The sequence below is a fragment of the Cavia porcellus genome, unplaced genomic scaffold (assembly GCF_034190915.1).
Source record: "Cavia porcellus strain 051 isolate PalLab524CR breed Dunkin Hartley unplaced genomic scaffold, mCavPor4.1 scaffold_4, whole genome shotgun sequence".
Classification (NCBI taxonomy): Eukaryota; Metazoa; Chordata; class Mammalia; order Rodentia; family Caviidae; genus Cavia; species Cavia porcellus.
The window spans coordinates 101,499,794-101,515,664 of record NW_026947487.1 but is presented as its reverse complement, the minus strand read 5'-3'; the positions used below and the strand labels follow the sequence as shown (position 1 = coordinate 101,515,664).

Below are 15,871 nucleotides of genomic sequence, written 5' to 3'. Positions count from 1 at the left end.
TGTACTGCTGATCTTATTAATTCAGGGAAAGAAATTGTGATTGCTTATATTTTTTTATCTGTTTTGCATGCCTGTGTCTTGTAATCTGAGCAACTATTTTGAAGGTAACAATTAACAATTTAGTGACTATTGCTAATTTTCCATCAGCTTGTTTCGAAATCCTGTACTGGTTCTACTGTTTTGTTTTCTTTTAATCTCTTTTTTTTTTTTTTTACTGGTACCGGGGATTGAACTCATGACCGCCTGTTTGCAAGGCAGGTGCTTATGCCGCTGAGCTAAATCCCCAGCCCCTTTAATCTCTTTTTTAAATAGTAAGCACCAAATATTTGCAAAGCATGCCACTTGAATCTGCTTCTTGGATCACATTTTATCTTTTTGACAGTATTATTTCATGTGTTCTATAGGTCAGGTATTTGGGAAAAACCAATAGACAAAGCTCTCAATTTGCCTGAGATTAGGTACCTGATTTTTCTAAAGCTTGATTTCCTCTACTACAAAAATGTATGAGAATTTATATGTTCTTTTGGTCACACTCAATTCTCAACATCTTAGCATCCTATACCTAGCTGAACGCCTCAACTCACATCATCTCTAGTTTAAACCATCAATGGGATGAGTAATTCAAAATCCCTCTATCCGCTTGTGCTTCTATGCTCTAGAATCCCACTGTGCAAGCAGTGCCACGACAAACCAATGGGGACTACAGGCCTGTGAGCCCAAGCCTCGTACACAGGCTTCCCTACACACACAATAAACTACCTGTAAACCCTCCACACCTTCAGCAGGGCTTCTCCAAAGCTGTCCATTATCTCAGGTTCCAGGATACTATCTAGGGTAGTGGAAAGCACTGAAGTCTTTCTTACCTGCTGATCAGAATGAGCAATGACAAGGTAGTTGGTATTGGGAGCGATGGCCAGAGCAGTCACTGGAAAATTGTAAGCAGGCACTGTACAATGAAGCTGGGAACAAATAACAGACACAGAGAATGACTCTATAGGTTAATTTCCTTCCAGAAACAGTATGTGTAGGTCAGAAGTATTTATTATTGTTATTTTTGGTGAGTTGTGTACACACATTGTGTGTGGTGAGTATTGCACCCAGGCCCTTGTACACACTAAGCAAGTGCTGCACACTGAGCTACACCTCCAGCCCCTAGGTGTGTTGCTTTAAATACATCCTTGGAATTCAAAGTAATTGTAAGAAAGCTCCCATAAACCTCAGTCACTTCATTATCAGTAAGATTTAATATCATTAAAAAAATGAACACATGCATTAAGAAGATCCCACATTTGAAGCCAGCTTGAGCAACTCAGCTAAACTGTCTCAAAATGAAAAAACTGAAGGGCTAGTGATGTAGCTCATTGCTAAAACATTTGCCTATCATACATGAGCCCGAGTTCACACACCAGTACAAAAAAACTAAAAATTAAAAACATCACATTTACTTACAAAACTGACAGAATCAGCAGAGAAAGAACTCAAGAATAAGGTCTTTCCAAGCTGGGTGTGGTGATGCACTCCTGTAATCCCAACACTAAGGAGGCTGAGGTAAGAGGATCATTGCCAAGTTCAAAACCAACCTGGGCTACAAAGTGAGCCCAAGGCCAGCCTGAACAGCATAGCGAGACTCTGTCTCAAAAAGACAAAACGAAAGAAAGAGAAAAATAAGGTCTTTCTGTTAGACTAAATCTGTACTAGTTGGTCATAAATATGTCACTAATTGGGTAACCTATAATCTACAATGGGTTTAAAAGAAATTAATTCCTAGGAATGGACACTTATGTACAACTCCAAGGTATCTGTGCCCAACATAGGAACATTATTCTTTTTGAGGCTCAAACCCAAGGCCTTTTGATGACAGACAAACACTGACTGCGGAGCCCACAAACACTTTTTCCTCTGCCAAAAAAGGCTCAGAGACAAATGCTTAGTACATGCTCTTGCCACAATGTCATAAAGGCTAAGTTACGCAGTAACAGACAAAACCCAAGAAATGCTGCAGCTTAGTGTCTATAAACTTTAATGTTTACTAACAAGTCTTCAATAGTTACAATCTTTTATGATGAGGATAAAGACTTCTAAAGGTTCATCTGTGACTGAAAGTACAAATGACAGTTTTATTACTGAGCAGTGAAAAATGTTTTCCCACCACTGTTTTTTTCAAATTTATGTTGTTTAGTTTTAAGGCAAGTCATGAAAAGAACACTGTAATTATCTTAAATTAGCTATTGATATAAGAATTCTCCCTTATTCAAATATAGAAATAATGTGGGTTCATCACTTACAAATCCTTAATTTCGTATTTCTGTACAAATAGTTTATTGTTTTAATTTTAGTATTATAGAGCACAGATTTTGGGCTCCAGAGAAGTAAAACAGGAATCTAAAATAGGAAAATTTATTGGTTTGTTTTTTAAAAAGTCTGATGGCTTTCTAAGTCATTCCAATCTGCCTTGAATCTTTTTTGTTTTTATTTTGAGACAATACGTCATTCTGTAGTTTAGGCTGGCCTTGAACTCACTATGCAGCCCAAGGAGGCCTCAGATTTGCTATGATCCTCGTGCTTCAGCCTCCTGAGTGCTAGGATTACAAGTGTGTGCCACTATACCCAGTCTGCCTTGAATCTTACAAATGCAGGACAAATATTCCCTTGTGTGACTCAGACTTCTACTGTAAGAGCCTACGCTCACCTTTAGGTGTTTTACATTGTACACATGGACTCCCGCACTGGTACCTGATGCAGCTAGCCAATTCCCATCTGGACTGACTGCCAAAAGACACATGGCCTCCACCGTTCCTGTGAGGGCAGAACAATAATTCAGTCTCTGAATTCGGTATCCTCAGGCAGCACTGTCCTGAAGACAATGGCAGAAGTCATTAAGACCCACAGTTTTGAGTCCCTGGCAGAACTGCGCAAATTAGTGTTGAGAATTGTGCAAATTATTTCTAAATGCTAAACTTTTAAAAACTAGCCTAATCTCATGTAAACAGCCACAGAGATAAAACTGAAGGCATCACTTATACCAGCTTGAATAAAACAATTTCTTTTTTTCTTTTTTTTTTTTGGTCTTTTTCCTTTTTATCGGTACCAGGGATTGAACTCACGACTGCCTGCTTTCAAGGCAGGCGCTTATGCCGCTGAGCTAAATCCCCAGCCCGAATAAAACAATTTCTATACTCCTAATATCAGGGTAGCATTCATCACTAAAATCTATATATCTGTTTCAAATTCTTGAATTGTTTTAAATCAAAGTAACGGACACACAGAAATTTTAACTTCAAGTGTATCCTTTAGTTTATTGTGTATCTATTGTCTATTTAGCATGAAGGGGCATATACAGGCCATAATTATCACTGAGGAATTTTAAACCAAATATGATACAGAATTTAAAAACAGACAGTGGTGCCATAGGCCAGAGTAAAAGCTGCACATAACATCCCCAAACAATGCAGGGGCTGTATAATAAGACATAAACCAACTGCTAAAGAATGGGTAGGGTAGGGATGGTAGAAAGGGTGCTACATGCAAGACAGTCTAAGTTCTGAAATTAAAAACATACTAGGTAATCAATAAATCCAATACACATGTACTGAACATAGGTTCTTCCTCCTTTTTGAGTACCTACTTAAGTTATGCTAGTGTAACTTATCTAACTGCTAAACTGTAGATTTCTTCTGTATGCTGCTAGAGCAGCTTATGAAAAATGACAGTTAAAATTAAAAGAGTTACATTTCTAGAGTGGTGGAGTATAAATGACAACAAGCGGGTAAATCAAAAGAGACTGGAAAGGTCTACAAGAAATGTATCCGAATCCCAACACTTGTTTTTTTGGTATTGAGGATCGAACTCAGGACTGCGTACTTGCAAGGCAGGCACTTATGCCACTGAGCTAACTCCCCAGCGCCCTCAAATACCAACTTAAATGGATGCTAAGTTAGGTAGGTCTACAATGTTTAACAACACAACGCTTACTGCACAAATGCTATTCACAACTGCTTCTGTTCACAAACAATTCAGTTCACAAACAAAAATGTTTAGAAAAATTTTGCTTCCATTTGCAAACTCTGCATAGGGTGACAAACATGACTATGTCCATCTTCCCCCAAATTATCAAACAAATTGAGTCTGTAAACCGAGGCATCACTGTATATACAGTCATGCTCACTGATGCATACTGGTTCTCAAGGAACATTAAAAAATGGCCATAAACATTACATGAACACAGGTAAAATCCACAATCATACACTGAAAAACATCAAACTATTAACATAGTTACTTCTGGGTGTCAGGGTTACAGATCTATTTTCACTCTCCCAATAAAACTCCTAAGGATGACAGAACTTCTCTGGCTCCCACTGAAGGAACTAAAAACTCAGTGTGAGAAAAGACTACGTGTGAAGAACATTTCAGAGTGCACAGAGACAGTCTCTTCATCTGCCAAATACCTCCTCCTACTTTAAGCTGCAAACGTGAGTGAGTGTATCTGCAGTCAGAACAGTATCTGAAATCTAAAAGGAAAAAAGGTACATCTGAGACACCAAACTCCCACCTGACTGAGGCTGGAAAGTATGCAGGTGCTTGAAGCTTCCTTCCAATAGCTGAATGACATGTAGACACCCCTGATTTGATGCCACAAAGAGCTTTGTTGAATCTTCAGAAAATAAAATCTGAAGGGCAGAATGAAGAAAAGCTGGCATTTTGGAAACCTGTGGGTGAACCAACAGCGAAGTCCTGTGAGAAAAAGTAGACATATAGGGCTGGGGATTTAGCTCAGTGGCATAAGGACCTGCCTTACAGCACTAGGTTAAGAGTTAGATTCCCCATACCAAAGGGGGGAGGGGGAAGAAGTAGACATACATACAGCCCCAACAAAAACAATCACAACCAACCTAACTTGCATTAACATAGCCTGTCTCTGGGCAAGCTAACTAACCAGGGGCCAGGCTTCCTGTAGCCTGTTCTCCCCCTTTAATCTAAAAATAATTCTCTCCCATGAAAATAATTAAGTTAAATATGAAACCACTAAGCAGAAGGGCCTAGACTTGTTGCTACTTCTGGCATTCCCCAAAACTTAACAATTAAAAATAGAAACAAACACTTTTTGCACAACTGTCTCCAAATAACTTGTCATCAAACGATTCCCATCCAATTCATTTCACCCTTACACGAAAGGCACATTATTTAAGGAGCTCCCTCTTGTGTGAGCACACAATCAGCTATCACTTACCCTCTTCAGGCTTATGTTGTCATGTTCATAATTCAACCGATAGAGAAAAAACCGACATGCTGTAGAATATGCTATCCAGCTTCCACATGGGGAGACAGAGCTGCAAATAATGTTCTCAGGACCCTGGGAACAATAGGAAGCAAGATGAGCACACAGAATTTACGACGAGTTGTATAAAACCTTGTGCACTGGCTATTCTCACAAATATACATACATCATCCTGACACATGTTGTGTTTCACTGTGATTATGGCTTTGATTTCCAAATCCAAGAATAAAAGCTCTACTTAAACTTCCAAATCCACGAATGAAGCTACGTAGGTTGGTTTTGACCGTGAGCGCACTGTGTTAGTCTCTTAGAAACTGGGATTAGAGGTGTGTCTCATCAAACCTGGCTCCTTTCTTTTCTTTTCTTTATTTTTTCTTTTTTTAAAATATTTTTGCTTTTTCTGGCACTGGACTTTTCTTTCTTGGTACCAGGAAAAAACTCAAGAGCCTTCTGCTTGCCAGGCAGGTGCAGTGCCACTGAAGTACATCCCTGGCCCATAAAATTCACTCCTATTGAGCAATTCACAATTGCATACTTGGGAAATCTGACTAAGGAAAGATTTAATGCAGGAAAGCTTGGAAACATAAGTGACTACGAGTATTGATTTTCTGTTTTGCCTCTTACAACCTACTTTAAAAACTTCTAAGAAAGAGTAAACAAAAATATTTTAATAAAGGAAAAGTCCAATGTAACATTTATATAATTTAAAAAACTCACAAAACAAAATGATTTAATATTTTTTTGTTGTTTTGTTTGTTTTTTGGGACAGGTCTTGTTATATAGTTCCGGCTGGCTCTGAACTCACTATGTAGCCTAGGCTGGCCTCAAATTCAGTGATCCTCCTGCCTCACATTCCCAAGTAATAGAATTACAGGCGTGCATTACCAGGCCCAGTGATCCATGTTACATACATAACATATTCTCTCTCTCTATCTCTCACACAAAGGCGCACACACACACACAGAGGGAAAAAAAGATGTGGAAACAAGGGTATACAGTTCATCAACAATGTTCAGAGAACAGAATTAGAAGTGGTGAAGGACATAAAATATTCTGTTTCAATTCTTTGGATAGACTATAGTCAGGAATGTTTAATTACAATAACGATCTTTTCTTTTCGTGGGGGAGGCAGGGTCTCACTATATAGTTCAGGCTGGCCTTGAACTCACTATGTAGTCTAGGCTGGTCTTGAACTCACAGTGATGCTTTTGCCTCAGCCTCCCAAGTTCTATGATAAGTGTGTACCAGCATATCCAGCCTAAAGATCTTTTTAAAAGGAGATAGTAGTTCACCTATTAATGTAAAAAGGCTATATACATAAACAAAACAGTGAAAATACTTTTTTAGAAGGCTATGACAACAGCTGTTGGTAGTGCTTATCTCTACCACAATGGAATGAGAAAAGCAAGTGGTGGCGCACGACTGTAATCCTAGCACTCCGGAGGCTGCGGCAGGAAGATTCTTGCAAGTTAGGAATTTGAATTCAGCCTACGCTACAAAGTGAGTTCAAAGCCAGCCTGAACTGCACAGTGAAACTCTTGTCTCAAAAAGAAAAAAGAAAGAAAGAAAAAAGGCATAGGGTGACAAGGTTTATGCTTCATTATATTACCTTCATAGCATCTGAATTTTTAAATATGCATGCTATTTTCATCATATTAAAAGAATAAAACACTTTCCTCAATTTTAAGCATTTATCTACTATCTACTGAGTGCTCAACTTAAATCACACAAAATTTAGCTCTGGTTACAACAGTCCTTCACTGAAGTAGTTCTAGAATTCATGCAGTTTATTACACAAATGATGTAACTGTCAAAATTCAGAATGCGAAAATGTTTTGGATGTTAAAGAATGAACACACAGTGAACTCTCCTTACCTTGGTCTTGAGGTGCAGTAAATGATCTGCATTTTTAGAAAGTGGAAGGGTATCCCCATTCTTCCCTGAAATAAGAAACTTCCCTAAGTTCTTTTTTCTTATCAAAGGATTATCGTAATTTTTTCATCTAAGAAGTTATTCTTTGGTATAACAAACACTCTACCCACAGTAATCAGAAAAACATTGATCTACTGTACAACTTTTTCCCCAAACAATGGAGATTGAATCTAGGGAGACTAAATCTTGGGTCTTGATACTTACCTGTATCACCAGCCCTTAATTTTGGGGGGATGGGGAATGGGAATTGAACTCAGGATCTTGCACTTGCCAGGCAAGCACTGCACACTGAGCTATCTATGCCTGGCCTTAATTTTTTTATTTGAGTCAGGGTCTTGCTAAGTTGCACACACAGGGCTCAAACATGCAATCCTCCTGCCTCAGTCTCCCAAACTACAGAGATTATAGATATTAAACCCATTTTCCAGTTTTATTACTGAAAAAACTTTCTTCTCTCTTACCTGTTGCAACTGTGGATCCCAGTCGCCAAAGTTCCAAGTGATGAGCAAACTGGAAGAGGAGAAGCTGCTTCTTTTTAGAGCAGGAAATGAGTCGCCGCTATATCCAAGAATTGCAAAGTTATAAACAGAGCAGGTCATCTACAGCCTCAGTAGCAAATAACAGCAGCAACATCTCGGCACCTTTTTAATTGTTGAAATCCACTGACTTTGTAAACATTTCCTGAATTCTACAACGGGGTAGGTACTGTCCTGGGGTCTGGCAACACAACAGTGACTAAAAACAGATACTGCTTTTAAGAAGCTTCTAATCTAAAAGATGACAAAGAATTAAGCAGGCAATTACACTACACTGTACATGAGGGCCTGGGGATTTAGCTCAGGGGCATAAGCGCCTGCCTTGCAAGCAGGCAGTCGTGTGTTCGATCCCTGGTACCAATAAAAAGGAAAAAGACCAAAAAAAAAGTCTAACATGGCTAAGCATAGTAGAAAAGGCCATCTAACCTAGCCTTGTGGAATAAATACAGGAGCCCAGATGAGGTTCACTAGCAAAAACTAGTCAGGCAAAGAAGGCAAGACAGGACGTTCTAGGGAGAACAACGGCGTGTGAAATAGCTCAAAAGTAAAAGGACATTAAAAGGAATAAAAAGAGACTTTCAGAATGGCCAGTCCAGGTGGAGAAAGGACTGCTACAAGTGTGTGAGTGTTGTGAGAAGCTAAAGGACCAGTCCAAGATCAATACGCCATGATAAGGAATGTGACAATGAGGAGACAGGCAAACGGGAGACTGGCAAATGGGATGTGGAAGTAAGTGTGGAGAAGGACAGCACCTGCCTGGCAAGCATCAGGTCATGAGTAATTCAATTCCCGGTACCAAAATAAAATAGACAGACAGACAGAGACAGGCAGACAAACTCGCTTGAAAATATAGAAAGAAGAAACACTGGGAGTCTAGATTCTTTCTACTTTCTTCAGAATAACAGAAAACACACTAACCAAATTCTCATAAGCCACCATTGTCAAGAAAAAGGAATTATGCTGCTGCAAATTCTGTGCCCCAAGATTGAAGGAGGCCTGCCTTGGCAATAGTAAAATATAGCAGGGAGCCAAGCAAGGCCTGCGAAGTGGGTCAGAAAGTGTAAGATGTGTTCAGTCTTGTGAAACGGGGAGTGACGCTTACATGGGGAAAGGTGATTTTCCGGAGAGCAGCATCGTAATTCTTCACCTCCACCTTCTCCATGAGAGGGCGAATGACTAAGTGGGTGTCAGTACCTGGAGCAAGGTGGAGGGAAGAAGGGGGACAGAATGTAAAGTCTCGTGAAAATAACCAGAGCGGGGCACCCTAAAGAGGCAGGCTGGCTGGGAACAGGACTCACCTCCAGATATCAGTGCTGTTGGGCTGTGGGCCACGCTACGCACATCATGGGTATGGTGCTGGAATGGTTTGGTCCGTACCCACTGCTTCTCGGTGCTGTTGGAAGTCACAGAGACCAGCTGAAAATGGAATACTGTGCCTTCAGCTGTGCCCACCACGAAACTGTCTTCTTGCTGAGAAATTCAATCATAAGGGAGGTACACGTGAACAAAGCAGGGTCCACATGTGAAAACGTTGCCTGATTTTTTTTTTTTTTTTCTGGGTTACTCAAGGGAGGACTTATTCCTAGAATTAGAAGTGAGATTCTAGGATTCTTCCCTTCTGGAAATCATCAGAGAAGCAAGCTCAGACATAGGCCAGAATGAGCCCCCTACCAACAAATAACAATGGCAGCAGTACCTCAGGTCACAAACTTAATTTGTCCCAAGATTCTGGTCATAAACCCAGTTGGATAAACCCAGAACTAAATTAGAACTTGAGGGAATCTTCCTGCCTCGGTCTCCCAAGTGCTGAGTTTATAGGTGTGCAACACCACACCTGGCTAGAACCAAATTAAATTTAATGGTTAAGTTTAATGCTGACGGGGCTGGGGATTTAGCTCAGCGGTGTAAGCACCTGCCTTGCAAGCAGGCAGTCGTGAGTTCGATCCCAGGTACCAATAAAAAGGAAAAAGACAAAAAAAAAAAGTTTAATGCTGACCAAATGGGGAAATTTGTTTCTCACCCAATTTGGTTTAGAACCAGAATCAAGAAAAAATTAAGTTCATACCTCCAATTGTTTCACATGTAGTCAGTCAACACTGCATCATGTTTCAGTCAATAAAAGGCTGCATGTAAGATGACAGTCTCAAAAATTATAATGGAGCAGAAAAATTCCTATGTCCTAGTGACACTCTAGCTATTAAAAACACGGCAGCACAAAACATTGCTCAGGTTTGCTGTGTGAACAAAACTACTGCACGGCCAGCCACGTATAAGTAGAGCACAGACAGTAATAAAGTAGGTGTGCACTGTGCAAGTCTCTACCTTCTAGAGGTTTGTGTAAGTATACTCTGATGTTTACATGATGCCTAATTTCTCAGAATGTGTCCCTCATATTAGTGACATACAACTTAAAGGCAAGAAGGCTCATTATAAAAAGAGATAAAATAGCAATTGTTCTTTACTTGAATAAGGGTATTTCATATAGAAAAATAAGAAAGAAATCTCAAAAAACAAATTTAGAATGTTAACAAAAAACCCAAAGGTCACACATAGTGGCATACTTGTAATCCCAGCCCTCGTAAAACTAAGGCAGGGGGAATGCTGCGAGGGTTTCAAAACCAGCCTGGGCTACAAAGTGAGTTCAAAGCCAGCCTCAACTGCATAGTGAGACTCTGTCTCAGAAAGATAAAAACAAAAACAACAACAAAACAAACCAAGCAAAAATAGTAATGAAAGCAAATAGTCAAAAGAACCAAAAGTAAGAATTTAGACACTTGTACATTCATGTTCAGAGCAGTGTCATTCACAATAGCCAAAAGATGGAAACAACTGAGAAGGCCATCAACAGATGAATGGGGAAACCAATGTGGACACATGCCTACCTACCTATGCACAGCAATGAAATTCAGGTGTGATTTCAGTGTCCTCTATCTGAAATGCTTGGGTAACACTGTTCTAGACTGTGTAATTTTTTGGACTTTGGAACATTTACACAGATTTTATGGGCTGAGTGTCTGCAACCCAAAAATCTGAAGTGCTCTAGATTCCAAAACTTTTTGGGTATCTATTAGGGCAGAGTCGGTAAAGTCAAACCTTTAGATGAAGTCAAAGTCTGATTAAATATGAAGAGGTTTCAAGAATACCTTAATATATTTCACTTTTATTTCCCTTTTCATATACACATAAGAAACAAGACAATAATTAGCCATAATTATGGACCTCAGTTTATATCACAGGTTTGTATCTTTTACATTTAAAAAAGCACTGCAGCAGTACAGCATGGTGGCACATGCCCATAAACCTGGCACTCTGAGGGCTGAGGCGGGAGGATCACAAATTCAAGCCCAACCCCAGGAGCTTAGTGAGACCCTGTTCCAAAAGAAAAAACAAAGAGGGGCTACATGTAACTCACTCCAAAGGCCCTGGATTCAATCTCCAATAACCACCCCACACCACTGGCATGTGGCTGTTTCTTTCTTTCCTGAGATGATAAAATAATGACATGTCTCACAGAGTTAAGACTCAATATAATAATGCAGGCATGTGTTAAAAAAAGAAAAAGTGTGTGTGTGTGGTGTCACACACTTGTAATCCTAGCACTTGGGAGCCTGAGGCAAAGTGAGTTCAATGCCCATCTGAACCACATAGGGAAATCCTGCCTCAACAAAAAAACAAAACAAAAACTGACAAAACTGTTCCTCCTTTTCTCCCTTTCACCCTGGTTTGTGTGTGTGTGTGTGTGTGTGTGTGTGTGTGTAACAGTACTGGGAATCAAATTCAGGAAGTGCTGAGCTATATCCATAGTCTTTTTTATTGTTTTGAGATAGGGTCTTGCCAACTTGCCCAGGCTGGCCTCAAACTTGTGGTCTTCCCCCTAAATGAGATTACAGGTGTGCACTACTATACCAGTTTGCTCCTCCTTTTCTTACAGTAAACAATTATGTATCAATTCATCATAATATAGTTCTATTATTTCCCTTAACAGTATATCCCAGAAACAGTTTTATAATAGTAAATATGTATTTTCTTGTTCTTTGAAATATCATTGAGTAGTTATACTTTTGTTTTTTAGTGGTACTGGGAATTGAGTCCAGGGTCCATACAATGAATTACATCTTCAGTCTTTTTTGATAGGGTCTCACTAAGTCACTAAACTGCCCAGGCTGGGCTCAAACTTGTGATCCTTCTACAGCCTCCTAGACTGCTGGGATTATAGGGGTATGTTACTGTGACCAGCTATGCAGTTATACTCTACTACTACTACTGTTTGTAGGTAACAACTCCTACAGTTTACATGCAACTTTAACACACATCAAGTTGTCTTCATATAAAATCTATAAAATGGAACAGAAATATTTTATGGCAAAACAAAGGAAGCACAAATGAGTGTTACAAAAGAAACTGAGTGTCCACACACAGGAGAGCATGCAATGTTCACAGGAAGTTGGTAAAAATACAGAATCTAGTAACAAAACAATACAGAATTACCAAAAAATCTCAAAGCCACTTTCTGCGCCTCACTGCTGAGTGATTCAAAGGCTTCTGAATCAGAATTCATGTTACCAAAAGGAAAGACACACTTCTTCAGCACAAATCTGGACTTATTAAGACAGCAGAAAATGAACTTTTCCAAAATCATTATAAAGTTATTTGCTAATGATTCTAAATGGGAAACAGCACTTATCAAGAGTCTTCTATGCTGCTTGTGCCCTATCTTTGTTTTTTGTTTGTTTGTTTGTTTTGTTTTGTTTTTTTGAGACAGGATTTCAATGTGCTGCTCAGGTTGGCCTCCAAATCATGTGATCCTCCTGCCTCAATCTTCTGAGTGCTAGGATTACAGGTCATGCCACCATGCCCAGCTGCTTGTAGTCTTTCTATAAGCAGACTGGATTAAAAGAGAGGAGAACCTGAAGAAAACCCTTATTCTCCAACTGATTAGATCCACAGAAATGATATGGATCCTTATCTTCTCCAGATCATCTGGATCATGAAATGTTTGTCAGTTATCAATGACTCACCACCTAGGTGGCACACAAACTCACAGAACTATATACTTACATCAGCAACGGCAATGGACTGTACGTCAGCATTTGCGATGAGATGACTCTTAATAAGTGTCCCCGTAGCTGAATCCCAGAACTGCACTTTCCCAGCAGAGTCCACACTTATGACAGTGCCGTCAGACAAAAAGGCCACACCCCACACAATACACTTCCGCTTAGATACACTCATGTATTGCCTGTCTACGATCATCTTACGGATAGCACTACCTGAAAAATAAGAAAAGCACACAAGTGAATGGAACTTGTTTTTCCTTTAGTTTACAAAAAATACTGGTGGTAGGTTAAGTTAGTTGCCCAAATAGTATCAGTCAGTAAATAATAGCTGTGGCGAACCCAGTTTCGGAAGTCCAAAGTTGTTACTTGAGGAAACAGAGTGGAAAGTGAAAGGAGTGTGGTGAGAAAAAGGTCTCTTTGGAGAAGTGAAGTGAAAAGAGATGTGGACACTGACTTAGAGCTGGTCTGCTGCATGAACATATTTTACTGTTTTAAAATTCAACACATGGGAAGGGAGAGAAGGTAACAATGACAAAATTCCAGAAACTGAAAAGCAGACACAGTGATGACTGGCTTAGAAGAGCTCTAAAACTAAGGCCTATGTCAGCCAGGAAAAATGTCAAGAATCAAGAAGTCACCTAATTCAAAATATAAGTAAATGGGGGGGGGGGGGGCTCAAAAAAGGAAATGGTTGAAAACAAACTTAAGGCACTGAACCCTCAAGATAACCATCCCTTATCTAAGAAGCCAAGCAGCTTCCCAAACTCCATCTGAAACAAAAGACTGAAGACTACTCTCTAAAAGGAATACTAGGCACAGATTAGGGGGAGCACTTATAAATCAAGGTTAAGTGAAAATTTCTAACTGAATTTTGAGAATACCAATTTTCTTCTTCATAGAATGCTGAGATCAGTTAGGGAAAAGAAAATCTTCTGGAAGGGCCTGGGGTGTAGCTCGTTAGTATAATGTGTGCTCAGCCTTCACAAGGCCCTCAGTTGATCTTCAGCACCACAAACAAAACATCTGGGGATATGACTGCCCTAAGAGAAAAGATCTAAAGAGCCTCATCTCAAAAGCTGCCAAACTGTCCAGCCAGATCATTCTTTAATGAAGCCCATGTTCTACACATGCCAATATACCGCGATGAGACCCAACAGCAGATATGCAAGGAAAGCCTCCAATGTGAAAGGTAGAGACAAAATAGACCAACAGAAAAACACATAAATGAGCATCAGGAAAGAAATGGGCAAAGTACAGAACCCGTGACAAATAGAATATCCCTAGAAAGAGTTCACATCTAACAAAACAAAAAAAGAGTGCTATAAGAAAGAACATTCACCTGCACATGGAAGCCTCCAATCTCAGCACTCTGCAGGGCTGAGGCAAAAGAATCACAAGTTTGAGCCCAGCCTGGGCAACACAGCAAAGCCCTGTCCCAAAAGTTAAAAATGAAAAAGAAGCTGGGAATGTATGTTAGTGCAAAGACCCTATGTTCAGTTCCCAGTACTTCCATCACAAAGAACATCTGAGAAAATTTATAACTACCAAATGAGCACTCAAAATGTTCTGAAGGACACTGTAGAGAAAGATAACAAGGACTACAACTCCATGAACCCCAAAAGAAGGAATCCACCCCACAAGGAAAACAATTAAACAGGGAGGGGAGAAAAACAGGGGGAGCCAACAACAGGAAAAAAAATGACAAGGATAAGTCAATACTTACCAGTTGTAACCATCAATGTTAATGGTCTCAATTCACCAATCGAAAGAAAGACACAGACTGGCAGAATGGATCAAGAAACAAAACCCAACAATATGCTGTACACAAGAAATACATTTAATAAAAAAAATTCGTAGACTGAAAGTCAAAAGATGGAAAACAACACTGCATGCAATGGGAACCCAGAAAAAAGCAAGGGTAGCTGTTCTATTTGCAAACAAAGTGAATTTCATGCCAAGACTGATTAGGAAAGATAAAGAAGGTCACTATATCCTGGTAAAGGAAACAATCCAACAAGAAGAGACAACAATCAGAAATACGTATGCAATAAATACCAGTACCCAACTATATAAAACAACTACCTACACTACCCCACTGTCACAAAAAGACAGATCAACTAGACCAAAAAAAAAAAAAAATCAACAAATGAAATATTACAACTGAATCAAATTTTTATTGGACTTAGTAGATGGCTCCAAAACATCAGAACAGATATTCTTCTCAGCTGCACACAAGATATTCTCCAAAACAGACAACATACTAGCTCATAGAACATGTTTCAGTAAATACAAAGGAATTGAAATTATCAAATGCAAAGGAACTGAAATTATCTCATGCACATTATCAGATCATAGTGCAATGAAATTGGAAATCCATGGCAAAAGAAACCACAAGAGCTCCATAAACACATGGAAATTAAATAGCACCCTCCTGAATAACTAATGGGTCTCAGGTGTAATTTAGAAAAAATTAGATAGTTTTTACAGTTGAATTATAATGACAATACAACAATCGGAACTTATGGGACACAAGGAAAGCAGTCCTAAGTGGCAAATTTATAGTAGTAAATACTTATCAGGAAAAGAGCAAGCGCAAAAAACAACTTGATGAACCTCAAACTTCCAGAAAAAGAAGAGGAGCCTAAGCCAAAAGCTTGTACGAAAGAGGAAATTATAAAGATCAGAGCACAAATTAATACACTGGAGACTAAAAAAAAAATACAAAGAATTAATAAATTGAAGAATTGATTTTTTGAAAGATCAATTCCCAATACTATAAAAGAAAAATGTGCATTAGTGTCACTAAAGTTGGTATACCACCCCCCCACTGCTAAATTTGACTGGCTTAAAAAAAAAAAAAAAAAAGAAAAGAAAGAAAAAAGTGGATACAGTTCAACAGCACAGTGCCTGCCTGTAAGCACAAGGTCATGAGTTCAGTTCCCAGTCTGGAAATGGCATAATGAAAAATTCACTTAAATTAAAATACAATAACAAATTTATAGCAAAGCGTCACAAAAATTAAAAACTTAAGATTTTTTAAAAATGAAAAAAGCAACAGCAACATCTAAATA

The 15,871-nt window shown here is 39.1% G+C and overlaps 1 protein-coding gene across 2 annotated transcripts in view; it reads right to left on the bottom strand.

Moving 5' to 3' along the window:
• Utp4 (UTP4 small subunit processome component) overlaps nt 1-15,871 on the bottom strand; it is a 31,138-nt gene that overhangs the window by 4,260 nt on the left and 11,007 nt on the right. For both annotated transcript variants that reach the window (XM_003471991.5, XM_063247564.1), the window contains 9 exons: nt 12,802-13,013; nt 9,042-9,213; nt 8,846-8,937; nt 7,669-7,765; nt 7,151-7,215; nt 5,228-5,350; nt 4,550-4,706; nt 2,690-2,796; nt 864-959 (listed from right to left, as the gene is read on the bottom strand). In XM_003471991.5, coding sequence (XP_003472039.1) covers nt 864-959; nt 2,690-2,796; nt 4,550-4,706; nt 5,228-5,350; nt 7,151-7,215; nt 7,669-7,765; nt 8,846-8,937; nt 9,042-9,213; nt 12,802-13,013 — 1,121 coding nt within the window. The remainder of the gene's footprint in view (nt 1-863; nt 960-2,689; nt 2,797-4,549; nt 4,707-5,227; nt 5,351-7,150; nt 7,216-7,668; nt 7,766-8,845; nt 8,938-9,041; nt 9,214-12,801; nt 13,014-15,871) is intronic.